Source organism: Herpailurus yagouaroundi, unplaced genomic scaffold (assembly GCF_014898765.1).
Source record: "Herpailurus yagouaroundi ecotype Mexico unplaced genomic scaffold, PumYag 182, whole genome shotgun sequence".
Lineage (NCBI taxonomy): Eukaryota > Metazoa > Chordata > Mammalia > Carnivora > Felidae > Herpailurus > Herpailurus yagouaroundi.
Window position 1 is genome coordinate 59,459,622 of NW_024412413.1, and position 27,607 is coordinate 59,487,228.

General features: G+C 39.6%; 1 protein-coding gene across 2 annotated transcripts; it reads left to right on the top strand.

Moving 5' to 3' along the window:
- The first annotated feature begins 1,581 nt into the window (after nucleotides 1–1,581).
- On the top strand, nucleotides 1,582–23,789 carry PTGES3 (prostaglandin E synthase 3). Of its 2 annotated transcripts, XM_040491687.1 has the most exons (8): nucleotides 1,585–1,917; nucleotides 17,912–18,025; nucleotides 18,170–18,239; nucleotides 18,745–18,843; nucleotides 19,398–19,487; nucleotides 21,387–21,449; nucleotides 22,296–22,320; nucleotides 22,628–23,789. In XM_040491687.1, coding segments are annotated over exons 1-8 (483 nt in total). In that variant the 5' UTR covers nucleotides 1,585–1,915; the 3' UTR covers nucleotides 22,648–23,789. The 2 variants fall into 2 exon arrangements, with proteins under 2 accessions (XP_040347622.1, XP_040347621.1); XM_040491688.1 differs by lacking the exon at nucleotides 21,387–21,449 and having other exon boundaries at nucleotides 1,582–1,917.
- The last annotated feature ends 3,818 nt before the right edge of the window (nucleotides 23,790–27,607 follow it).

Consider the following 27,607-nt stretch of genomic DNA (forward strand, 5'->3'; position numbering starts at 1 on the left):
CTATCCTAGTGCATAAAGAAAAGGAAGGGTCCTAGGGATAGAGGAGTGGGAAACCTTGGGGTGCCTGGGTGGCTCAGTTGGTTAAGTGTTTGACTTTGGCTCAGGTCATGATCTCATTGTTCATGAGTTCAAGCCCCCATGGGTTCTGTGCTGACAGCTCAGAGCCTGGAGCCTGCTTCTGATTTTTTTTTTTAATGTTTATTTTTGACAGAGAGAAAGACAGAGCATGAGTGGGGGAGGGGCAGAGAGAGAGAGAGAGAGAGAGAGAGAGAGAGAGGGAGAGGGAGACAGACACAGAATCTGAAACAGGCTCCAGGCTCTGAGCTGTCAGCACAGAGCCTGATGCGGGGCTGGAACTCACAGACTGTGAAATCATGACCTGAGCAGAAGTCGGATGCTCAACCAACTGAGCCACCCAGGCGCCCCTGGGATTAATTTTTCTTAACAAGGCCTGTCCTAATACTTCCAGTAAATATCGACCTCTCCTCCCTCTATGCTCCCATTACTTTTTGTACTTCCATTATAGCACTCAATAATCTTGACTTGTGTATTTTGCTTTCCCCAACAGGCAGTAGACTTCTTAAAAATCACAGTACTTGAGAGCTGGGATTTAACAACCCTCTTAAACGAGGTTTGAGATTTGAGCAGTGTCCAATGTCTATAGTTCCCCAACCCTGCCATGCACAGCATAGACCACCAAGTCCTTAATGCTACGAAGCCAGTATTTTCCAAAATGTCTTGACACTTAAACTTCCTTTGTATTCCAACTAGCAATGCACTGATGTATTTGTCCCTTACTCGACTGTTAAGTGGCCTTCTAGAATAGGCAGTAAGTACTGTTTTCATTCTCTTGGTTACTATCCCTCATTATAGCCCAACCACGTTCAAGGGACAAAGCGGCAGTTCAAGAGATAATGGTTGAAAACAGATGGGTAACCTTCTCCCCCTAATGATGTGCCTGAAGACAAGGAGTGTCCTCATCTCATCTCCCCATTCCCACAAACTTCAACTTTCCACTGACAAAACCCCCGTCTCACCTATAGGCCTAATTATTTCAAAACAAGGGCAAATGCCCTCCCCAAACGACAAACGTTTCTCAACCAAGACCTCAGATTTCCTCTGCCCCTGGATAAGAGTCTCCAACCCTGTGGAAGCAGAGAAAAATGGCCAGGTGCACCCAGCTCTGGATTCTGAAGTTAGCCTTTTCCCGCAAATATCACGAGCACAGGCTTTTCATATCTTTTTCCTCAGTGGACTGGCTTACTCCCTCAAGAGTAACCAATCTGTTTCACTTTTCAAGTCTTCCGACTTGGCCTCCCTCCGCTTCGGCCTTCCTCCTGCTGTCAACACAGCCGTTTCTCCCGGAGATCGCCCAACGCGCGTGGCCAGGCGGTTAGGGCGGCCAACGGTTTTCTAAGGCGAAGGGGGAGCGCGGGAGGAGAGGCGGGAACCCGCCGGACCGAAGGGAGCAGACGCAGGGCGGGGCCAGAGCTAGGAAGGATCGCGAAGGAGCTGGGAGGCCCCGCCCTTTCCGTAGATATCTCTAGAAAACCGCGCAGGAGCCCGAAAACAAGGAGTGCGCACGCGCGGCGGCAGGGCCCGGGCATTTTGCTGCGTCACCAGCCGCCGCCCGGCCTCACCACCCCTCGCTCGCACGCACGCACGTTCATTTTCCGTCCTCGCGCCCCTTTTCCTACACTTTCCTCTTCTCCCCGATCGGAGGAGCCGCTCTCTCCGCGCGGTGCATTCTGGGGACCAGGTCGAGCCCGCCGCCACCGTCGCCTGAGGGAAGCGAGAAGAGGCCGCGACCGGGAAGAAAACGCCGGAGTCGCCATCGGAGTAGAGTCGATTGCCCAGCAGCTGCCGCCGGAGAGGCCCGCCCACCCGTTCGCCCGTCCCCCCTGCCCCGTTCACGATGTGAGTGCGACACCCCGCCGAAGGAAGGTCGCCCCGGAGGGAGGCCGAGGCCGCGCAGGGGGCTGCCGGGAAGCCCCCCCTCCCCCCCCAACCCCCCGCTTTCGACCCCCTCGGCTTTCTCCCTTCTGTGGCGGCAGTCGTTCTTTCTTGTGGTGGGAGGTCCAGTATCCTTGTTCCGGTTACCGTTGGCGGGTGGAGGACATTTTTCCTCCAGATGTCCGCTTTCCCCACCTCGGAACGGTTCCTCGCCTTCCCCGCGCCGGAAATCCCACTTTTCCTCCTTTGCCAGTCCCGGTTACTCTAACTCCGTAACTTAGCCTTAGGCCTTACTCTTCTGTGAGTTTTCTGCCGTGCGGGCTTTCTGAAGGCGCGGGGCCTCTTGGATAGCCACTTCGCTTTCGGGGCAGTCTGGTTCTGCCCCTCGGTGATGTTGGGACCAGGCCCTGGGCCAAGTGCACCTGTGGTGGGTGCTACCAGAAGGCTGGCGGTGCTCCCCGCAGAGCACCACGCGGCCTTCCGCCGTGAGCGACAGTACTGCTAGGCAACTGCGGGGAGGTCACACCGTCCCCACAACTTATTTTCCTTTCCGGGGTCGTGATTTCTTGGGTATGGACGTTTCCAGGCCTCCTAACTCCCAATCCCTTGAAAGGGGGGAAGCTTGCCAAAACTCACCCTTGTCCATGGCGCGAGGAGTTAGCATTGAGCAGGTCGTTCCGCACGTGTCGAGTGGAAAGATACTTGTGGACGTTTTCAGTGTTCTACATTAAACTTGAGGCGAGGTTGCGTTATCCTATTTTAATTAAGATTGAAATAGGCATGTAGTTGCCTTTTTGTTGCCTTTAAGAGCTTACATTTATTTACGTTGAGGTGACAAGGATTTTTTTTTTTTAAGAATTTTAGTTTGATGATGGTAAAGAAAAACCTTAGTGATTTTTTTTTTTTACCTAATAAAATTTTTGGCACTCCCATTTTCAAGGCTTACATTCTTTTCAGGAAAAACTCTGTCTCTCCAGATGTGAGAACTATCGGTTTTATAGGATTTTATTTTATTTTATTTTATTTTATTTTATTTTTGGTACTAACTGCTCCCTGAAAGATACGTACAGAGAGTGATTAAAAGGTAACAAGTTTAATTCCTGTGAAAAGTAACGCACTTTCAAAGGGTTACTTAATGATACTGATGATGATTCTATTGGGTTAAAGGATACACTGCTGTTGGTTAATGATGGAGAGCAAGCCTCTGGAACACAGTATTACTATGTAAAGGAGACACCTAGAATTTTGGAAGGGTTGCCCCTCCCCATTGGTATTCAATATAATATCTTAATCTATGTAAAGTAGCTTTCACTTTTCTCTGGAAAGGCTTTATTCCAAAAAATGTAGCAGGATTGTTAGTCTTAAGGTGCCTTTTATATTTTGAAACTCACTGAGGAAATAAATGCTTAGGTAAGCTGCCAACTGTTAATAGACTAATGTAGCCAAACAAAATACCTTTTCACTAAGAAATATGTTTAAAATTATTTGAAATATACTTTTGGGAGGTCACATGAAATAGTTAAATAGAGACGTTAAGTAAATAAATTGAAACCTCAGATGGAAAGTGTAACAGTCAGTATTCCAAAAAGCAGTCTAAGTTACAAGAATGCTTTCAACCTGAGTGTTTTGAAGAGACCACATAAATCTCCTTTTTAAAATAAATGCCATCTTGCAAATTTAGGAGATCTTGTTGAACTAATTGTATTCAACAAACTTACTGTTTTCTTTCTTTTTTTTTTTTTTAAATGTTCATTTATTTTTGAGACGATGCAAGAGACAGAGTGCAAGCAGTGGAGGGGCAGACAGAGGGAGACACAGAATCTGAAGCGGGGTCCAGGCTCTGAGCTGTCAGCCCAGAGCCCGACGCGGGGCTCGAACCCACGAACCGTGAGATCATGACCTGAGCCGAAATCGGACGCTTAACCGACTGAGCCACCCAGGCGCCCCAAACTTACTGTTTTCAAGAGGAGTATTATGAATCTGTTATTTGAGTTAGAAAAACCCTTCAATGGGTCTTCCAGTCCTGGGAAGAACCTGGCTAATTGATAAGGATCCATTTGTTGATGTTTGATATAAACATTTAAAAAATTTTTTTTAAGTTTATGTATTTGTTGAAGTAATTTCTACCCCCCAGCTTGGGGCCTGAACTCAACACCCTGAGATCAAGAGTCATTCATTCGCAAGTTCTGAACATGATATAAACATTATTTTAGATGTGGAGAGAGACTTTTATGTCTGGATATTTTAAGAGTTTTAAGGTCTGTTTTTTGTTTTTTTTTTTTTCTCATTTGAATACTCTTTAGTAGTGATTGTCTAGGTACATTTTTTTCCATCAGGTTTTTAAGGTTCAGTCTAATAGTTTACATAAAAACTCAACCTGATTTTCGAGAAGGCTGAGATTTTAAGACCTCTTTCCTTCAAACTAGGGTGGGGGAGAAGGGAGGTGTGCTAGTTAATTGTTACTGCTTTTTTTTTTTTAAGCTATTGTAGTTCTAATTCTAATTTGAACTCAGTAACCATAGATAGAAAGTAAAATGCTTTTTAAAGGAAAGGTTTTTGTTTTTATTTAAGTTTTTTGTTCTTTTTTAGTAATCTCTAACACCCAATGTGGGGCTCGAACTCAGGACTCGGATATCAAAGAGTCCCATGCTCCTCCAACAGAGCCAGCCAGGAGTCCCTGTTTTATTCAGTTTTGAGCTATTTGAAGTCGTTCTTTCAGTGGTCTTATACTTGAATTAATAAATTGTCCAGAGGGGCGCCTGGGTGGCGCAGTCGGTTAAGCGTCCGACTTCAGCCAGGTCACGATCTCGCGGTCCGTGAGTTTGAGCCCCACGTCAGGCTCTGGGCTGATGGCTCAGAGCGTGGAGCCTGTTTCCGATTCTGTGTCTCCCTCTCTCTCTGCCCCTCCCCCGTTCATGCTCTGTCTCTGTCCCAAAAATAAATAAACGTTGAAAAAAAAAATTAAAAAAAAAAAAAAAAAGAATAAATTGTCCAGAAACATATTGTGACTGTCTCTAACATTGGTTGAAATCTTGAATACTTTGCCATCATTCAACTTTATAGAATTGAGTCCTAAAAACAAAATCATTAGTCTTTCTTTAGCTTCCAACATAAATGGTAGTAGTGAGCATATGCTGTATGGTTAATTTCTGTAGTTAAGGAAGAGTAACTGATGATGGTTTTTGTTCAGTGTTGATTTCTTAACTACTGTAACCTAGCAACTGGATTTTCTTTTTCTTTTTTTTTTTTTTTTTTCCTGTGCTTAGTTAGACTTTAACTAGAAAGCAGTAGAAACTGGAAGGGATAAATCAGTGCAGACCAGTATGTACTGTTAATTAAGATTCCCATGTTTAATTGTATTTTCTGTTTTAAAATCTTGAAGCTATTATCATTTTGAGGTCTTAGGTGGTAGTGATTGTCACTTTTCAGGAAAAAATACTTTTGTGATATGAACTATTCAGAATTAGTCTCTAGCCCTTAAATTTTTACAATACTTTATCAGAGTTCTTAAATTGAAGATTGTTGCACCTAGTGTATTTTATTTCAGAAATGCAATGTGTGTTGTAGTAAACTTTGTATTATTTACTCTGTAGATTGGCACTGATAGATTTTAAATTGAGGTGACTTCTCTGCTTCACCAGGACACCTTTGAACTTCTGGTTTTTCAGGAAAATGCCAATTACTTTAATTTTTTTTTTAACGTTTATTTATTTTTGAGACAGAGAGACAGAGCATGAACGGGGGAGGGTCAGAGAGAGAGGGAGACACAGAATCTGAAACAGGCTCCAGGCTCTGAGCGGTCAGCACAGAGCCCGACGCGGGGATCGAACTCACGGACCGCAAGATCATGACCTGAGCCCAAGTCGGACGGTTAACCGACTTACTTTAAATATTACCTTGAGCAGTAGTCTGAACTCCTTCATATTGTAGTCCAAAGTCAAAATGTGCTATTAGGGATTTTCTGTGCAGTAGTTAATCTTCACATGTTGTCATACTTTATTGCTATAAAGTGTTTTCTTTGGGCCCTTTCTAACTCAGCATTTTAATTATCTTTGTGTACTGAAAGGATCTAAGTCACAGACAGGTGTTCTTAAAATTTTTAATATGTATTAAGTTCCAGGATCTAGTTTTTCAAATACTAATTCACACAGTGCTAATTAGTATGAGGAACTGTCCCAAATAGGATTGGAACTCAGGATTTCTGACAGAAGCCTTATTTTTTCCACTTTACAAAAAGGGAGAATAATTTTCCAGGTGAAACTTTTAATTTCCAAAGAAATAACTATATCTCTGTAGTTTTGTTAATATCGTCTAAATTGTTTGTTAAACCTGTGTCACTTCTTGACATATGGTTGTGGAGCCCCAAGGCTCTGAAATTTGTGACGGAGGCAGTGAGACATTGACCTTGTTTGAATTTTATTTGTATGAAGAAAAATTGTTGTGTTTGCTTTGAGGATGTTTAAAGTGATGTGTGCACAGAAGTAGGAATGTACGAAGGTTGGAGTTGCATGGAAGAAAGGCACTAAGTTTATCAGGGGAAATCCTGTCTTTAAGAACAGCTTTCTTTCATTTTTTTGTTTTAATTTTTTAAGTTATATATTTATTTTTATTAAAAAAATTTTTTTTAATGTTCATTTTTTGAGAGAGGGAGACAGAGCATGAGCCTGGGAGGGGCAGAGAGAGAGAGGGAGGGAGGGAGGGAGGGAGGGAGACAGGGAGACACAGAATCTGAAGCAGGCTCCAGAGAGAGAGAGAAAGAGAGAATATGAATCTGAAGCAGGCTCCAGGCTCTGAGCTGTCAGCACAGAGCCCACGTGGGGCTCGAACTCAACCATGAGATCATGATCTGAGCCGAAGTCACTTAACTGACTGAGCCACCCAGGTACCCCAAGTTTATTTTTTATTTTGAGAGAGAGAATGCCCAGCGGGCTCCACACTGTGAGCACAGAGCACAACATGGGGTTCAAACTCCAGAACTGTGACATCATGACCTGAGCCAATGTCAATAGTTGGACTGAACCCACTGAGCCACCCCTCACTTTTTTGTTTTAGAGTAGGAATTACCAAATAAAGGAACTAGTATAGAGGTTTCACAAGTGTTATTGGTTTGCCCCTTTTTTGTCTTAGTAGGGTGTGTGTGTGTGTTTATGGTGTTGCTGGCCAAAAGGAATAACAGTTCTGTTTATTAGGTAGCTAGGTCCAAACAACTTAAGTAATTTGCCTAACAGCCTAGTTAGTAGTCTTTCAAAAACTAATCCACGAAAGTTGAAATAAGTAGCTTCTTTTATAATCACCATTTAGTAATGGAATATGTATGTGTTTTGGGCATGTATACCTTTTTCCCCCCCAATGTCTATTTTTGAGACAGAGCATGAGCGAGCGGGGCAGGGGCAGAAGGAGAGAGGGACAGAGGATTCAAAGCAGGCTTTATGCATTGACAGCAGTGAGCCTGATGTAGGGCTCGAACTTCCAGACCTTGAGATTATGCCTTGAGCTGAAGTCAGATGCTCAACTGATTGAGCCACTCATGTGCCCCTGCACTGCATAACTTATACCTTGAAGTCAGATTGGATACTTCCATTTCAATTTCAATTTCTGTTTCCCACTGCTTTTTTTTTGTAGCCCCCCCCCTTTATTAAATTATAGCAACCACCAGAAATACAACTGTGCAAAGATGAAGATTAATGGAGAGGGATGTAGTGCAGTCTACCTTGAAACTGAACCACTTGGTGTCTTGAATGAGATTCTCACTAAATTTTTCTCAAACTTAAAAGATCTTTCAGCAGCCCTCTTAAGTTTCTCATGGTGCCCTGATACACCTTGGCACATAATTTGGAAGCCACAGGAGTAGCATGTGTATTCAGATCACCTTTCCAGAAAGTTTTACGTGGTGGTACAACTGATGTACAGATGATCTAAAAGTATGAGAAGCAGATCTTGGGGTTTCTTTGAGGAAAGAATACATGTGTAAGAGACTGGTTTCAGACATTTGTAGACAGGGCTTTTGAGGGAGGAAAAACTGCTCCGTCTATGAACCTGGAACTACTTTTTTCCCTGTATAACAGAATTTCATGTTTCCATATCATTCCTCACTTACTATAAAGTGAAAAAGATTTACCACTGTCTTGACTCCCTTTTGCAAATGATAGACTAGTTTAAGCTAAGTTTAAAACTTAGTTTTAGAAAATAAGTAATTCTGAATTTTATAACATCTTTTTATTGCTGACTTTTTTCTTGATTTTAATGTTTTCATCTGTAATCTTTCTTGATATTTAAAGATACTTAGAGATGTATTAAAAAAATGAGTGAATCTAGTCTTTAAGAAACTTCCTATTTAATAGAAATATGTTTATTCCTAAACCTAGAAGATATTTACTTGATTATTAAGCTCTAGTAAAAAGCTAGTTATTTGATTTCTGTTGTTTTATCTTAGAATTCAAAGTGATCTTTTAATTCAGACAAATAATCATGCACCATTAACAAATTTATAAGGGGAAAAAAAGAATAAACTTGTAAGGAAACTGTCATTAATTAGTTAAGTACAGTTGATCCTTGAATAACACTGGTTTGAACTCTGTGGGTCCACTTAGGTAGATTTTTTTTTTTTTTTTACAATAAGTACAGTACTGTAAATGTATTTTTTTTTAAAGTTTATTTAGTTTGAGAGAGCACATGCAAGGGAGGGGCAGAGAGAGAATCCTAAGTAGGCTCTATGCTGACAGTGCAGGGCTCAATCCCATGAACTGTGAGATCATGACCTGAGCTGAAATCAAGAGTCAGACACTTAACCCATTGAGCCACCCAGATACCCCATAAATATAGATTTTATATATATATATATATATACACACACATATATATACACACACATACACACAGACACACACATACATGTGTGTGTGTATATGTATATATACACACACACACATATATATTAATGTTTATTTTTGAGAGAGACAGAGTGTGAGCAGGGCAGGGGCAGAGCGAGAGAGGGAGACACAGAATCTGAAGCAGGCTCCAGGCTCTGAGCTGTCAGCACAGAGCCCGACGTGGGGCTCGAACTCACAGTCCATGAGATCATGACCTGAGCTGAAGTTGGCCACTTAACCAACTGAGCCACCCAGGCGCCCCATTTTTTTAAAAAAGTTTTTTTAATGTTTATTTTGAGAGAGAGAGAGAGAGAGACAAGAGCATGAGTGGGGGAGGGGCAGAAAGAGAGGGAGACAGAGAATCTGAAGCAAGCTTCAGGCTCTGAGCTGTCAGCACAGAGCCTAACAGGGCTCAAACCCACGACTGTGAGATCATGACCTGAGTCGAAGTTGGACACTTAACTGAGCCATCCAGGTGCCCCTAATGTTTATTATTTTTGAGAGAGCAAGCAGGGGAGGAGCAGATAGAGATCTTGTGATTTTTCTTAGCATTGTTTTTTCTCTAGCTTCTTTGTAAGAATACAGTGTATAATATATATAACATGCAAAGTATGTGTTACTTGTGAGGGTCTGATCAACAGTAGCTAAGTTTTAGGGGTCATAAGTTCTTGGATTTTCAACTGTGTAGAGGGTCCCTACTCCTGTGTTGTTTTTTACAGCTCAGCTGTGCTGATAACCAGAAAATGTTATCTTTTTTTGTTTGTTTGCTTGGTTTTTGAAAACCTTGTCTTATGATATATTGCCTGTTTACACATTAATAAAGGCCACTAGTAACGGATCCGATCCCTTTACCCCCCATATTTCTTAGGAGATTTTTGGACTAAATTTCATCTAACTCGAATGTAAGCTTTGTCTATTTTGCTCATTGCTCTGTCTCCAGAACAATTCCTAGCCCCATGCTTAATACCTATTTATTGAATAACATTCAAACTCTAAATGTATTTTAGCTGTTAGACTTGTCTACATGAGGCCATTTTTTTAAGTTTCAAGGAAGCAGCTCATCTCCTGCACAAGTGGAGGAGGGGCAGAGGAGAGAGAATCCCAGGCAGCCTCTTTCTCTCAGACCCAGCCTTCACCATCAAACTCTTCATGTAGCACCCCTACATGAGGTGCTTGATGGTGAGAGTTGAGCATAAAAGGGGTCTTTTACTAGTAGTCCTGTATTCTGCTCTGTCACATTTGAACCAAATTCAACTGTATCTGCTATAGATTAGAAAGTAGATCAGTGGGCAGTAGTTGAAAGATAAAGCTGATGAGAGCTACTTATAAATCAACTATCTGATTTTATATTCTGTTAATTGAGGCTTTGCTGTATTTTGGGAAACCTGGAAAAGAAGTACTACTAAATCAGTATATATTCTCCAAGTACATTTGACTTGTGAGTTCTTTATTTTGGGAATATTTATTTTGGGAATCGTTTATTGGTTATGTTTTGGATACACTATCTTTCTTAATTGTGGGTAATTGCCATTAGGTTCCCCTTTAACTGATTCTGTCCTACCTCCTCTCCAACAGTTTTTTAAAATAAGTTTATTTATTTTGAGGGGCAAGGGAGAGAATCCGAAGCAGGCTCTGGGCTGACAGGCACCCACTGTTTGATTGATTTCTTAATGAGACCATTAATTAAAGATAAAACAGATTAAAAATATTTTTGCCTATTGGGGCTCCTGGGTGGCTCAGTTGGTTAAAGGGTACAACTTTGGCTCCAGTCATGATCTCATAGTTCATAAGTTTGAGCCCCACATTGGACTCTCTGCTTTTAGCACAGAGCCAACTTCAGATCCTCTGTCCCCTTCTCTTTGTGTCTCTCCCCTGTGCACACACCCGTGCGCGTTTTCTCCCAAAAAATAATATATATTTGCCTATTTTATCATAAAGGTTATTGTTAATTAGCATCTTTGTATCACATTTTTCAGTTTCTTAAATACTTTTACAGAAGTAGAACTTTTTTAAAAAAATTGTCGTTATTGCTATTTTCTCCAGTACATTTGTCTATATGTTTTAACCAATTTTTTTTTTTTAATGTTTATTTTTGAGAGAGTGCAAGTGGGGTAGGGGCAGAGAGAGGAAGAGGATTCCAAGTGGGTTCCGCACTGACAGCAGAGAGCCAGATGTGGGGCTGAAACTGGAACCTTGAGGAATGTCCCATTTGTTGGGGAGGGGGTTGGTTTTGTTTTGTTTTAAGTAGGGGATTATTTACATAGCATATGCAGAAGTGAAAAAAGTTTTTACATCCATAGGTATTTACTGTTAAGGTGAACTGACAGACTTGGACAGTGGTTACAAGTTTTGTCAATGTTAGTATAAGGCTAGAGATAAATCCAGTATAATTAGTTTATGAGCTAGTGTTCAAGCTAAACCTGCTCCTCTTTTGGTTACTAGAAAAAAAGGGATGTGAGTTTCACAGAAGACGAGCAGGATTTCAAAATCAAGCTCTCTTCCAGTTGAGTGAATATATGTGTTTTTTACTGGTTTTAGGTTACGTGTAGGGTCCCCTCTTGTATTTTTGATAGTTAAAATCAGGATTACCTAGTAAATGCTAAGCTTTGCAGACCACAAATATCTCTGTCCTACATGCTTGTTTTTGTAACTCTTTAAAAATATAAAAACCATTTTTGGCTTCTGTGCCAACCCCTGGTTTAAATGATCATTTAATTTTGTTATTTGGAAAATGATTGTATTAGCTTGCTAGAGCTGCCATAACAAAGTACCAGAAATGGGAAGACTGGGCCTCTTCTGCGTCTTCACAAGCTCTTTCTTCTGTGTCCTAATCTTTTGTAAGGACACCAGTCATGTTAAATTTATGGCCCACCTTAAGATTTCATTTTAAAGATTCTCTTTCCAAACATATTACTCACATTCTGAATTTTTTTTTTTTCAACGTTTATTTATTTTTGGGACAGAGAGAGTCAGAGCATGAACGGGGGAGGGGCAGAGAGAGAGGGAGACACAGAATCGGAAACAGGCTCCAGGCTCTGAGCCATCAGCCCAGAGCCTGACGCGGGGCTCGAACTCACGGACCGCGAGATCGTGACCTGGCTGAAGTCGGACGCTTAACCGACTGCGCCACCCAGGCGCCCCCACATTCTGAATTCTTAATGTGAATTTGAGGAAAAGAAAAAGATCTCTGGTTCCAGTGTCTTCAGTATGAACAAATTAAAGAGTAGTGTACTACTTGGTTTTTTTTGTTTGTTTGTTTGTTTGTTTGTTTTTTAATTTTTTTTTTCAACGTTTATTTATTTTTGGGACAGAGAGAGACAGAGCATGAACGGGGGAGGGGCAGAGAGAGAGGGAGACACAGAATCGGAAACAGGCTCCAGGCTCTGAGCCATCAGCCCAGAGCCCGACACGGGGCTCGAACTCACGGACCGCGAGATCGTGACCTGGCTGAAGTCGGACGCTTAACCGACTGCGCCACCCAGGCGACCCACTACTTGGTTTTTTATACAGCCATTGTAATAACCATGTCACCATTAGTGTGCTTGTCTAGAGTTTATTGAAATACTATTTGTAAAATGTTTTGGGAAAAGAATCCTCCCGTTAACTAAGTATAACACAATTTCAAAGTTAGACTGGGTTACACTTAAAAAGAAACTAGTCCCTGCTAGAATCATTTAATAACTTTTTTTTCTATGAAATTTATTGTCATTGGTTTCCATACAACACCTAGTGCTCATCCCAAAAGGTGCCCTCCTCAATACCCATCACCCACCCTCCCCTCCCTCCCACCCTCCATCAACCCTCAGTTCTCAGTTTTTTAAGAGTCTCTTAGGCTTTGGCTCTCCCTCTCTAACCTCTTTTTTTTTTTTTCTTCCACTCCACCATGGACTTCTGTTAAGTTTCTCAGGATCCACATATGAGTGAAAACATATGGTATCTGTCTTTCTCTGTATGACTTATTTCACTTCCAGTTCCATCCATGTTGCTACAAAAGGCCATATTTCATTCTTTCTCATTGCCACATAGTATTCCATTGTGTGTGTAAACCACAATTTCTTTATCCATTCATCAGTTGATGGACATTTAGGCTCTTTGCATAATTTGGCTATTGTTGAGAGTGCTGCTATAAACATTGGGGTACAAGTGCCCCTATGCATCAGTACTGCTGTATCCCTTGGGTAAATTCCTAGCAGTGCTATTGCTGGGTCATAGGGAAGGTCTAACTTTTTTTTTTTTTTTTTTTTAAGTATAATGAAGAGGGGTGCCTGGGTGGCTCAGTTGGTTAAGTGTCTGACTTTGGCTCAGGTCATGATCTCATGTTTTGTGAGTTCGAGCCCCACATTGGACTCTGTGCTGACAGCTCATAGCCTGGAGCCTGCTTCAGATTCTGTGGGTCCTTCTGTCTGCCTCTCCCCCAATCATGTTTTGTCTCTCTGTCTCAAAAAATGAATAAACCTTTAAAAAAAAAAAAAGCATAATGAATATAATCCCCATCTACCTGTCATCCAGATTAAGTGCTTAGTAGGCCTTTGCCACATTGCTTTATTTATCCTCTTTTCCTTTTCCTGGAGTCTTTTTTTTTTTTTTTTTCTTGTTTTCAAGTTTATTTTTGAGACAGCACGAGAGACAGTGTGAGCAGGGGAGGGGCAAAAAGAGGAGGAGACTGAGAATCCCAGGCAGCCTCTACACTGCCAGTATGGAGCCAGACACAGATCCCATGACAGCGTGAGATCATGACACTTAATCGACTGAGCCATGCAGGCGTCCCTCCTGAAGTCTTTTAAAGCAAACCCCGTATACTTAAGTTTTCATCTTGAATGGACTCTCCCCCCCACCCCCCCCTGTAAAAACAATGCCTTTCATGCCTAAAAAAACTAACAATGATTTTCATATTCTCTAATATCTAATACCCTGTCTGTATTTAGGTGGTCACAGTTTCAGTAATCTCTTTTTATGTTTAGGTCGGGCCAGGGGTGGGGGGGTTGCAGACCAGGTGCATAAATTGGATATGTTTTGTTTAATGTTTATTTTTGAGAGAGTGAGTGCAACTTGGGGAGGGGCAGAGAGAGAATCCCAAGTAAGCCCCTCGCTGTCCGCGCAGAGCCCAATTTGGGGCTCCATCTCATGAACTGTGAGATCATGCATGACCTGAGCTGAAATCAAGAGTCATGCTTAACTGACTGAACAACTACTCAGGTGTCCCTCTACGTGTTTGATAACTCTTCGGTTTCTTTTAATCTAGAGCAGTCCCTTCTCTTCTTTATAGCATTGATTTAACAGTATTCTGGATTTCTCCCTTCCTCATTGTATCATTAAAAAAAAAATTTTTTTTTCTCTTCTTATAGACTGGAATTAAGTTTTCTATGGAGTATATCATGTTGCATCAGATTAGGAGGTTGTAGGTCTGGTTGTCCCACTTTTAGTGATGCTGAATTCTTTATTAACTATTAATTGTAAATTCTTTATTAACTATTAATCTAATCTTTAAAAAATTTTTTTAATGTTTTACTTTTTGAGACAGAGCATGTGTGGGGGAGGGGCAGAGAGAGGGAGACACAGAATCTCAAGCAGCCTCCAGGCTCTGAGCTGTCAGCACAGAGCCTGACGTGGGGCTTGAACTCAACGTGAGATCATGACCTGAACTGAAGTCAGACGCTTAACCATCTGAGCCACCCAAGTGCCCCTAATCATTTTAATGGTTTCATCCGTTGATCATTGCCAAATCAGTTTAAAGGTTGCAAAATGGTGACACATGCCCCCCCCCAACTGTATTCCATTCCAAAGTTGAAATTTTATAAAGAAGTTTACTTCTATGAACAGATCTATCTATCCAGTTACCATGAATAAAGTTTCATAAAGAGAAAGAAGGAAAAATGCCTAATTCTTTTTCTGTTAACAGCCAATTTGTAGAGTTGGATCTGTAGCATCTTCTGGTAACCTAGAATTCTCATTGGCCAATGCAGGGAGACCCTTATTATTGCCTCTGGTTCTGACCTCATAGTTTTGTTTTGTTCTCCCCCACCCCCCAAGAGCCCGCAAGCGAGTTGGGGAGGGGCAGAGAGAGAAACCTAAACACGCTCCGTGCTGTCAGCGTGGAGCCCAATTCAGGGCTCAATCCCATGAACTATGCGGTCATGACCTGAGCCAAAATCAAGAGTTGGATGCTCCGCTAACTGAACCACCCAGGTGCCCCATAACTGACCTCATAGTTTTTAATAGCTTCGTTTGCCCAAGGTGTCCCAACCTCATCCCATCTTATGCCTGAGGTCAGTCATTTCTGTATAGGAAATCTGTTTCCTTTAGTTGGAAATAGTATTTTGGCACTGTGGTGTTCATTGCTCTGGATGATTTTCATTAGCGCTTTTTAAACATACTGTATGGTCACTTCAGTTTGAAAATCTGAACTTAGGGATGCTTGGCTGGCTCAGTTGGTAGAGTGTGCGTGCAACTCTTGATCTCGGGTTGTAAGTTTGAGTCCCATGTTGGATGTAGAGATTATTTAATAAAATCTGTGAACCTAGTCATTTAAAATTTTATCTATTAAGTTAGCAAATATTTTCAGTTAAAGACAGCATGTTGGGGCGCCTGGGTGGCTCAGCTGGTTGAGTGTCTGACTTCAGCTCATGTCATGATCTCATGGTTCATGAGTTCGAGCCCCACATTGGGCTCTCTGCTGTCCTTGCAGAGCCTGTCTCAGAACTCTGTCCCTCTCTTTCTCTGCCCCTTTCCTGCTCACACTCAAATACATATTTTTTTTAAATGTTAATCACAGAACACTGTTTTGGAAAGAAAATGAGCTAATAATAATGTGTGGTCTATTGTCACCTATTCATAAAACTCTCAATTTGTTAGACATATTAACATAATACTAGAAGTTGTGATTCCTTAGTCCAACAGAAGTTTGGTTAGACTTTTCTTCTAAGGCATGTAAAAATCTGGTTTTTGTTTTTAATCTGTTGATAGATGCCTAAAGAAATAGCTTTACTCTTGGGGTGCCTGGGTGGCGCAGTCGGTTAAGCGTCCGACTTCAGCCAGGTCACGATCTCGCGGTCCGTGAGTTCGAGCCCCGCGTCAGGCTCTGGGCTGATGGCTCAGAGCCTGGAGCCTGTTTCCGATTCTGTGTCTCCCTCTCTCTCTGCCCCTCCCCCATTCATGCTCTGTCTCTCTCTGTCCCCCAAAAAATAAATAAACGTTGAAAAAAAAATTAAAAAAAAAAAAAAGAAATAGCTTTACTCTTGCTGATTTGCTGGTATTTTTGGACTTTGAAAACTTCCATCCGTAATGATTATAACCTACTTCAGATCTGATATCAATATCCCAAAGTGGAATGTGACTAGTCAGATTTAACAGTTGTGTAAAAATGTTGATGAGCAGTGGGTTGCAACTTTTTATTTATTGGAGGGACTTTAAACTGCTACTCCTTAGGGTTGGGAATTTCAGCATTTGGAAACAAAACAGTTCCTTTCATTTGAGTTGATTTATTAGTAGTGTCTGAACATAATGATGATTAATAGTTTTTAACTTGTATCTTAGGTTTATAGAACAGTTCAAAAAAATACAAAGAATTCTGGTATAGCCAAATACTTAAGTTTTTAGATTTATCAAAGCAGAACATGCTTGCTTTAAGAAAATAAGGGAAACCATTGAGAATTATGTGGTTCTGCCTCCTTGCCCTCATTGTCTTTCTGGTTCATTCTGTAGAGGCAAATTTAGTTGGGGTCTGTGTGTGAATTCCAGGAATTTTTACACATATAAAGATACTTGTCTAAAGATTACAAAGAACAACTTTATTTTTTTTTAAGTTTTATTTATTTTGAGACAGCGAACACGAGTGGGGAAGGGGGGGCAGGGGGAGAGAGAGAGAGAGAGAGAGAGAGAGAGAGAGAATTCCAAGTGGGCTCCGTACTGTCAGCGCAGTACGCTGACATGGGGCTGAAATTCATGAACTGTGAGATCATGACCTGAACCAAAACTAAGAGTTGGGACGCCTAACCGACTGAGCCACCTAAGTGCCCCATACAAAGAACAATTTGAAAGAAAAGTATTTACCACATACAGTCTTTATCTCCTATTAATCAACTATATTTGACTGCATTTGCTTCTAGCAGTTTTTTAAGCTTATTCTAAAACATAATTTTAATGGATGGATAGAGTTCTAAGCAGCTGACACCATGAAAAGGACAGGTACATTGCAGGAGACAGCAGAAGAATAACGAGGAAGCAAATACTCCAGGCTTCTTCTAGTATAGTATATATCCAATACATTTGTAGATTAGAAGATGAGGCTGTAAAGAAGCTTAATTCTTAAGTATCATTATTTAGAATCATAAAAGTTGGTTAAGAAAATTTGTTCCTCAAAAAAATGGTTGTTTGGTATAGTCAGAAATAAGCTACAGATGAGAACTTTCTGGAGACAAACACTATCAGTTTTACCCACCCAGCCACTGTCCTGCAAGTTGCTGGCATTGTAACATTGTAAGTAAAAATGTTGAATATGTATTTCAATATTTCAATTGACTGTGGATCAGTTCTGTCTGATTTTTTAATTCTGTGACATTGACATTTAGTAGCCAGGCTCTAAAGGAGTAGCACATAAATTTTGACAGGGCTACCTAATGGTTAGCCCTATTGAGCATTGATTCATTTTTTAATTCCTTCATATTGTGAAATCAGTTATAGTTGTGTTTTAACTTGGAATGCAGTTGTTAAGAGTAAAGATGTAGGTGTTTTTTTAAGTTTATTTATTTATTTTGAGAAAGAGCATGATCCCCTGTGAAAGTGGGAGAGGGGCAGAGAGGGAGAAAGAATCCCCAGGCAGCTCCACACTGTCAGTGCAGAGCCTGATGTGGGACTCCGACTTAGGTACCGTGAGATCATGACCTGAACTGAAGTCAGATGTTTAACCTACTGAGCCACTCACTTGCCCCTAAGGATGTAGTTTCTGTTTGAAATTATAATAAGCTGTTTCCAAATAATCCGTCTTCTAATGGGAAAGAGAAATGTTACTTATATACCAAAATTTTGGAGGTTATGTAAATACTCAGTTAATGAATTCCAGCTTAACTTTGTCTAATTTTATCTCTTTGTAGGCAGCCTGCTTCTGCAAAATGGTACGATCGAAGGGACTACGTCTTCATTGAATTTTGTGTTGAAGACAGTAAAGATGTTAATGTAAATTTTGAAAAATCCAAACTTACATTCAGGTAAATTACCATTTTACATCATTGGGTAAGAAGCTTATTTCAGACAACCAAGTAACTTTGGCTTGCTTGTTTTGTTTTCACTGAAGTTATTACTAATCTTTATCTCTTTGAAGAGGTTCATTTTTTTTTTTTTTTTTTACACAGTTGTCTTGGAGGAAGCGATAATTTTAAACATTTAAATGAAATTGATCTTTTTCACTGTATTGATCCAAATGTAAGTAGTCTTAAGGCTTTAATTCCAGTTTAAATCATGAAGAAATGGACATACATCAAGTACTCTTTTTAGCAGTAACCAGTAATTGTTTTTCTTAACAGTTCAGAGGCTATCTAGAGATTTATATTTTCGCAATATTTCCCCTTTGAACTACTTTTCTGCAGCCCCCTTTTGTTCTTGCTGTCACTGTTCTTTAGGCTTGTCTTAGTCTAGTCTTTTAGAATTTTTAAACTATTCTGTGAATGTACCATATTTAGTCAAAAAAAATTTTTTACTTGATTTTTTTTAAGGCTTTATTTTATTCACCGTGTGCAGGGAGGGAAAATTTTTTTACAAATTGGATAGCTAATGAAATGTTTAGTAAGCTAGGGGATGTTTCTTTGCCTTTAGAGAAAATGTAGAGAAAAAAATTAGAGTTGAGGAATGACAAGCTACTTTTCTATTCTGTAGTGATACTGGAGAGATAAGTGGTGTGATAGTACTTTTGTTTTGTTTTTGTTTTTAGGATTCCAAGCATAAAAGAACGGACAGATCAATTTTATGTTGTTTACGAAAAGGCGAATCTGGCCAGTCATGGCCAAGGTTAACAAAAGAAAGGGCAAAGGTATGTTTCTTTTCTTGGGGGAGTTTAACATTTTTAAGTAATAAAAGACACATTTGTTTTTCATGAGGAATATTATGTTTTTATTTCATAGTTAAGTGTTATTAAAGTCTTGTATTCTTACAGGTTTTTTTCCTTGGTGTTTTTTTAGTTTTAACTTAAAACCAAGTATGGTCAGAAGGTCAGTCCCTAGATGCAGAACTTTTGCTGAATTCAAGAGGCAGATTTTGCCTAGAATCTAAAAGTTACATATCACAGAGGAGCATACTTAGTGCTACAAAAAAAAGTCCATTGTGCCTGAGAATAGTTCCTACCAATGAGTTTGTTTTTGTTTCTAACGGTTAGGATTGTTTAACAATTGTGAAAGAAGCTTCGTGAAACTATCTTTGCTAGTACTGCATTTGACTTTTGATTTTGCTAGTCTGTTCTTTTGTGTGTGTGTGTTAGTTCCATGCCTCACTAATACAAACCCACAGTTCAAGCAATGAAGTCTTAAGGTACATACCAATAAGTGTAAGTTAAGCTAATCATAGGGTGATGTTTGTATTGATCTGTAGCTTAACTGGCTTAGTGTGGACTTCAATAATTGGAAAGACTGGGAGGATGATTCAGATGAAGACATGTCTAATTTTGATCGTTTCTCTGAGGTAAGTTCTTGTAAATGGCATTTTCCACCTCCCTCTCTGTACATTTGTGTGAATTTAATTTGGTTTTAAAGCCCCTAGTGGTATTTTAAGACCTGCATTATTTTACTTTCAAGGTCATTCTGCAGCAAAACCAAGTAAGATCTTAAAAATGGTCATTTAATCCTGAAGTTTAACATCGTATAATTTTTTAAAAAATTAGTGGTAAGTTCTAAAGTTGATGTATAAAGACAAAAAATAAACTGTACAATCCACGCAATATAGCTAGTTTCTATTCTAAACTGATTTTTTTAGGAGCGTGGATTGGTTTGCATTTTGGAGCCATGTAATATGAATATAAACCTTTAAACACAAAAATGGTAGTGAGATGTGCATGATAAGTGGTGTGTAAAGATGTTTTAGTTAGCACAATCAAGGAAAGAATTTAAATACATCTTGCCAAAGGCTAAAGGGGCAAAATCATTGATTTCCCTTTGGATAGAATAAACCTTGTGATGTCAGGTTTTAATTGACTAGATTTTGTTATGTTTCTTTGAAAACTAAGAGCTAAAATAGGAGTAAATATCTAGTGTCATGTTTGCAACTACTTAACATCTTACATGGTTCTGGCACCTTGATTTCAAATTAAAGAGGAAAAAGAAGATGGGGCAGTTCTTTTCAGCTGTGCTATTCCCATTTCTTACCTGTAGTAATTGGTGCCGCCATTTCGCCCAGCTGTGCATGTCACAGCTTAACACTATTCTTTTACTGCCTGTTTCCAGTATAACATTAGCGGCCATCTTTTTTTTTTTTTTTTTTAACCTCCTGAATAGCTCTTGAATGTATTTATTAGTTCATCCTATTTCTATTGCCATTGTATCTTCAACACCTAATATTGTATTTGGCACATTTTGAGCATTTTTCTTGCTCAAAGAAACTTAACCAAAGTGTTCAACAGTGCTATCAGACGTAGGGAGACTCTTTAATAGTTACTCATATTATTTAAGACTAGATTGCCCAGAACTTTTACACTGAGCAATTTGGTGATTAGGGATCTTTTAAAGGCACCTTTTAACTGTAAAGTGCAGGTAAGCGTAGATTTTAGAAGTTTTAAATTTTGTGTATAAAGTTGTATATGGTTATTGAATTTTTTAATTTTAGGAGATTTATAGAAAAGTTGTAGCTTGGGAAGATAAGTCCCTCCCCATCTGTTAATAGTTTAGTTTTGGGTTATATGTACTTTTTTAAATAATACACTGCTTACTTTATGATCAGAAACAACTAAATAGGAAATTAGTACTTCATGTAAGTATGTTGTTATTAGTCCCAATGTTTTGTATGTCTACAAGAGTACTTACATATGCAAGTGTATTTTCTCCATAGTATGTATCTTTTATTTCAAGAATCCTGTTTCTTTTGTTTTTAACTTTTATTGCTGTTTAGTCTTTGGTTCAGTGTTCAGGTCTTTTATACAACCTAATCATCCTGAAGGACTTTATTTTAAATCATTTATTGGTTCTTCACAATATTTAAAACTAGTGAGAATACCATAATACACATGCCACTTAGCTTAAGATACAAAGCTTTAGAACTACAAATGAATCCCATTCTTTTCCTTAGGCACCAGAGGTAAGCACTATTTAGGATTTCGGTGTTTAATTTCTATATCATACATAAATAACTTGCTGGATAAGTTTTAATAATTTCACTTTTCTTCAGCGAGAACTTAGTCTTAACTTCCCTACAAGTTGTCAGGATTTTATAATTTACTTTTTCCGGAAAGGAAGGTACTTAACATTTGTTTTGCTTTTTTTTATTGGTGGAAATCTATGACAGACTTAAGGTTTATTCTGGAGCTTGCAACCTAATAATTAGGGCTTAATTTAACATCATTTTTAAAACTAATTTTTACACTTCAAATAGATGATGAACAACATGGGTGGTGATGAGGATGTAGATTTACCAGAAGTAGATGGAGCAGATGATGTAAGTCTATAAATTCTTTTCTCTGTTTACTTAAATAGTAAGAAACAATGTATTTATAGGTTGTTTTATATAGATTTAGGATTGCTTTTTTGCCACTTCTTATTAGGTTGGTCCCCCCCCCCTCAGAAATACAGGGAAAAGCAGATTTTAAAATGTGCTAATTTTTGAAGGATAGGTACCTACCAGGAAACTGGTGTCCCATGGGCCATTCTTAAGGGACCAGATTTCAAGAGAATCATTGCATCGTATACCTTATTCAATTAAGAATTAATTTAGGGATTATTTTGACAGAGTTAAACAGGTTTTGCAGCAGAATTGGTCAGAAACTAGAGTAAATAGATGGACATTGTGAATCTATAAGGATAAACTGGATCACTCTTCTCAACATTCCGCTCTGGCATCCTGCTAACATCTTCAAGAAAGTTGTTGAGTATAGTTTGAAAAATGTTTAGACAACTCAGCAGCTAGGTTTGGAGTTCTTTTGTCTTCTATCAGTCCAGTGGTCTTCGCAGTGAGCTATTTCCCTGTTACACTGAATGCCAAGAGAGAAGTGAAATCCATTTTATACTAAAATTCAGTCTACCCGACAGGAAGAGATTTAAAGGGTGAGCACCAATTCCCACCAAAAGGCACACATCTTACAGGAAGATAGATCCTCAGCTGTACATCTGTTCATCTTCAGTGAACCTATTCTTAAGTCCAGTGATTAAATTCATAAGCTTGATATAACCACATATCTTTGCTACTTTAGTAAAAGTACAGTGCTTCAGCTTTTTAAGGCAAACTGTTCAGTTAGCAGAGGAATGTTTGATCAACTTGGTAACTTTCAAAATTCTTCTTCTGCAGGATTCACAAGACAGTGATGATGAAAGTAAGTATCTTTGTAAAAAGTATGTTTTACAGTGATATTTCACATCAAAGACAAAACTCTGAAAATAGAGACATTAACTTCTTTATAATTCTTGAGAGAAAAATTATTTTTTCATGGCCTATAATAGCCAAAGCAGAAATTTGAATGCTTTGAGATTTACATTTAGAAAAGGCAAAAAATAATAAAAAGACAATTCCCTAGGAAAGTATTAACTCTGTTGACTGCTTTTTTTTTTTTTTTTTTTTAATAAGACTTTGAAGTTGATTGTTCCCTTGTACTTCATACTAATCTTTTTAAAATCTTTCAGAAATGCCAGATCTGGAGTAAGGAATGTTGTCATCACCGGATTTTGAGAAAGAAAAATAACTTCTCTGCAAGATTTCATGATTGAGAGAATTCCTGAGTTGATAGCTCTAAAGGCAGATGCTGTATTTGCCTCCTTTAACCCATTTTTCAACCTGTTTGTTTTTTTAAGGCTTCACTAAGGGTTGATATGTACCATTGTATGGGGCAGTTTTAAGTCAGCTAAGGCAATAACCTTATGCATGAACTTTTCCCAGACTTCCATGATGCTGTTGAGGTCCTAGACAATTGATACAGCAGTTGTGATAAATAAAAACATTTCACCTCAGTCTCCTTTACTTCATAACATAGATACTGACATGATAGGAAACTCTTGGCTTAGAAGAAAGAACTAAATTTTAGATTTTAGAACATGGACTCAAAAGTGGCTGATGAAACAAATTGGTTGATACCTTAAACTGGTAACTTGTTGTTCTTCTGGTATATCCTCCAGGATTATTCCACTAAAGTTTTATTTTTCAAAAAATTTACTTCACATTATTGTAAGTGATCACTTGTCAGTGTTCCAGATGTATCTTAGCTAAAACTAGTGAATGCCCTAACTTAGATGGTTTTGAAGCCTGTACATTTGGTATTGTTTGACCCTTAAACTTTTACATCTCTTAGCATGGAGGACGAAGAAAGGCTGTACATTGTTGCTTGAGAGTCTGTACATTTAGACCAAATTGTATTTGCATTGTCAGTATGGCAAATGAGTGAAAAAAATGTTAATACACTATTGGATTTTTTTTATTTCTTTTTTTGATTCAGCTTGTCCCAGGCTGAAAACCTCAATTTATGTTCATGACAGTGGGGATTTTTTTTTTTTAATGTCTACCTACATTCTTTCTAATAAACTGTTGGAAGACTTTTTGGCTGTCCTTTTAAGTGTCTGGTTTACTGTAATTTCATGTATTACCATTTACTGGAATGGAGTTTTTATTTTTATTTGAGGAAGAATTGGGAATATTCCTCTGTTTGGAAAAAAAGAGGCTTGCTGTAATGTCGCAGGAAACCTTTTAAAAGTGGATCTGTAATAGCAAATTGTAGATGCACTTTGCAGCAGTTGGAAAAGAAAGTGTTGTGATTTGATTGAAATAAAACTAAATGTGTTGTCCTCCTGTAAATCTTTGAGCTTCTGCATTTGGCAGTTTTTATTCCCTCTAACTTCTGTGTATTTGTCATAGCATAGAAATGCTTCCTATATCAGTACTTTATGTCTTACATTAAGGACCTGTGTTACAGACAGTTTTAAGTGCTGGGGATACAAAGACAATCCTTCAGGTACTTGCTGTGCTCAGGGAGTCACAGGCTAGACAAGAGCACAAACAACAAAATCTTGATAAATGGGAAGTGTGCCATAATAGGTTTGCATGGGACATTATGGTGATTTAGAAGGGAAAACATTTTTTCCTTCCCCTGTTGAGTATATGACTTCAGAGTGATACTCAACCATTTTCTTGAAATGGTACAGCTAGAAAAATCATCTACTTTCCAGGAGGTCTGGGCATAACACTTGAAATTCAACTCTATTTTATTATATTCTAGAAGTATAACATGGGTTCTGGTCCTGTTAAGGGAATGCAGTTTTTATTATCTTTAAGTAGGCTCTATGCCCAGTGTGTGGAGCCCAACATGGGGCTTGAACTTGCAACCCTGAAGTTGAGTCAGATGCTTAATGGACTAAGCCAGGTAGGTACCTCTAGTCCTTTTAAATTATTGTTTTAAACTTGGTCGCATTTGTCTGGAGTATGCCAAAGGTTATTAGTGTGATTGATAAGTAGAGTGTAGTTTTTAGCTTCAGGGGGAAATTTTTTTGAAGTTAAACCTTTCTATTTTTAGTGTAGTTCTCTTGCAAAACATTTTGTGTATCAGTTCTAGAAGTTAAAGATTCATTAAGGGTTCTGGTGGTTTTATTGCCAGCCATTGAGCTATAGAAATAAAGTATAGCTTGATGGGTTTCTGACTGTGTCCTGTGTCGTAAGATTTTCTAAATTTAATTAAATTTATTTTGTGTTCAAACACTTGAACCTATTCAAGTGTTTCATTAATGCCTTTTGCTCCGTCAGGTACCAAGCCTTACGGATGGCATCTGATCCCTCTAACTCCAGTATTTCTGGCTGAAAGGTGAATCAATAGGTCAAAACGTGAGAAATATTATCTCATCTGAATTGTAGTTAGTATTGCTTTAAAGAAAATTATTGGGGAGAGGATCACTTGAGTGAGTTTTTAAGTTTGGCATCTGTTCCCATAGTTTTTGTCCATTTTGACATGTGATAAAGGTGCTTATGTTCAACTTTCTAAAAAAAAATAATAATCCATTGATTTTTGAGAGAGCACAAGCAGGGGAGGGGTAGAGAGAGAGGGAGACTGAGAATCCAGAATCTGAAGCAGGCTCCAGGCTCTCAGCTGTCAGCACAGAGCCTGATGTGGGGCTCCAATTTGTGAACCATGAGATCATGACCTGAGCCAAAGCCGGATGCTTAACTGACTGAGCCACCTCAACTTTATACTGTGAAGTTCCTTCCAAGGAAGGGAAGGAAGGCAATTAGTTGTTATAATTGCATGAAGGTTTTATCTACCAATTTAGTTTGGGCTAGTTTTAGTTTCTTCTGTTTGATGGGGATTTTTTTTTTTCTTTTCATTAAAAAATTTTATTTATTTTTGAGAGTGTGTGAGTGGGGGAGGAACAGAGAGAGGGAGACAAAGAATCTGAAAGCAGGCTCCAGGCTCCAAGCTGTCAACAGAGTCTGATGCGGGGCTCGAACCCAAGAACCGTGAGATTATGACCTGAGCCATCCAGGTGACCACGCCCCCCCAGCCTTTAAATATTTTTAGAGAGCACAAGTTGGGGAGAGGGATAGAGGGAGAGCGAGAATATTAAGCAGGCTCCACACTCAGCTTGAAGCGCTATGCAGGGCTTGATCATACAGATAATGGAAGAGGCAGAGAAAGGGAGACAATCTGAACCAGCTTCCAGGCTCTCGGCTTCGAGCTATCGCACAGAGCCCGACGGGGCTTGCACCCGTGAACGGTGTATGAGATCATAATCTGAGCGAAAGCTGAATACTCTACCAGCTGAGCCACCACCCAAGCTCTCCTAGCAATCTTCTAAAGTGGAAAATCATGTCACTTATAAGTTTTATTGTCCTGTCTGAATAATTTGTTAATGTGAAGAACCTATCCATAAGTGTAGCCCAAATATTTCAGCTTGAATCCAGTGACCTTCACTTCCATTGTCCGTCCAGCAACCTATTTCCATGGCTATATGTAGTAATGACCAAAGTTCAGGAGTGCGAGTACTATAAAGCTGCCTCCGCTACAAGTGTAACAGCTTTGTCCCTTAACTGCTGTTCTTTGTTCTCACAAGTAATAAGCCTCACAACTCTAGAGTTGGATCCTTCTATTTCTCTGTGGTCATCTCAAACCCAGTGGTTCTCAACATACCAAAATCATGGGGCTTTGTGATAATGTGGATTCCTAGGTCCCAATGCTAGATAGGCATGTAGGCACGTAGGTCCATGTGGGGGCCAGGAATTTGCACTTTAACTGATACTTGAGGTCAGTGATTCTTGAGGTGTGATCCCTGGACTTAGCAGGAGTCTCCCTAAGAACTTGTTAGAAATATAAACAAATTCTGGGCCCCTAAACAGGTCTACTGAGTCAAATAGGATAGAGGCCAGTGATCGTTTTTATTTTTAAAAAAATTTTTTAACATGTATTCATTTTTCAGGGACAGAGTGTGAGTGGGGGAGGGGCAGAGAGGGGGACACAGAATCTGAATCAGGCTCCAGGCTCTGAGCTGTCAGCACAGGGCCCAATGCAGGGCTCAAACTCTCAAACCGTGAGATCCTGACCTGAGCTGAAGTCGAGCACTTAACCGAGTGAGCCACCCAAGCGCCCCCAGTGATCTTTTTTTAAGTCATCTAGGTGATATGTGCCAAAATTTGACAACCACTGTTTTTTGTTCAGTTTTAAAATATTTTAAAGAGAGTGTGAGCAGGGGAGGACAGAGAGAGAGGAAGATACAGAATCTGAACCAGGCTCCAGGCTCCAGGCTCCAAGCTGTCAGCACAGAGCCTAACATGGGGCTCAAACTTAAGAACTGTGAGGTCATGACCTGAGCCAAAATCTGGCGCTTAACCAACTGAGCGATCCAGGTGCCCCCAGAATCTGCATTTTAGATCTAAAACTGCTTGTTGGGGAGACGGTGGTTCAGCTCAAGTCATGATTTTGCGGTTCATGAGTTTGAGCCCCACATCGGGCTTACTGCTGTCAGCACAGAGCCCACTTTGAATCCTCTGTCCCCCTCTCTCTGCCCCTCCCCTGCTTGTGCTCTCACAAAAATTAAACATTTAAAAAAATACAGATTCTGAATCAGTTTATGCTGCAGGTATATCAGCTTTGTTCAGTGAGACTTACTGATGAAGGAAATATTCTATACGTTTATTGTCTGATAGAGTAGCTACTAGCCACATAGTTATAATCTGAAACGTGGCTAGTTTGACAAACTGATTTTTTATTTAATTTTAGTGAATTTAACCTCACCCCATATGGTTATAGTGGATAATGTAGTTTTGGTGATTCTGATGCTGGTGATAGCTGGCCCACTTGTTAAAACAATTCATTAATCAAATTCTAACCGAATGCTATGGGGAAATCCTTCCAAGCATGATGTAAAATGTAAAAGCTATAAAAGAAAAGTTAACAAATCTGACATTAAAATTAACATAGGGGGGTGCCTGGGTGGCTCAGTCGGTTAAGCGTCCGACTTCGGCTCAGGTCATGATCTCGCGGTCTGTGAGTTTGAGCCCCGCGTGCGGCTCTGTGCTGACAGCTCAGAGCCTGGAGCCTGTTTCAGATTCTGTGTCTCCCTCTCGCTGACCCTCCCCTGCTCATGCTCTGTCTCTATCTCAAAAATAAGTGAAACGTTAAAAAAAATAAA

Bases quoted from the DNA above. Each gene is read 5' to 3' on its own strand.
- PTGES3 (XM_040491687.1), top strand. The intron at 21,450-22,295 runs GTAAGTCTATAA...CTTCTTCTGCAG, and splicing joins AAGTAGATGGAGCAGATGAT to GATTCACAAGACAGTGATGA. The intron at 22,321-22,627 runs GTAAGTATCTTT...AAAATCTTTCAG, and splicing joins ACAAGACAGTGATGATGAAA to AAATGCCAGATCTGGAGTAA.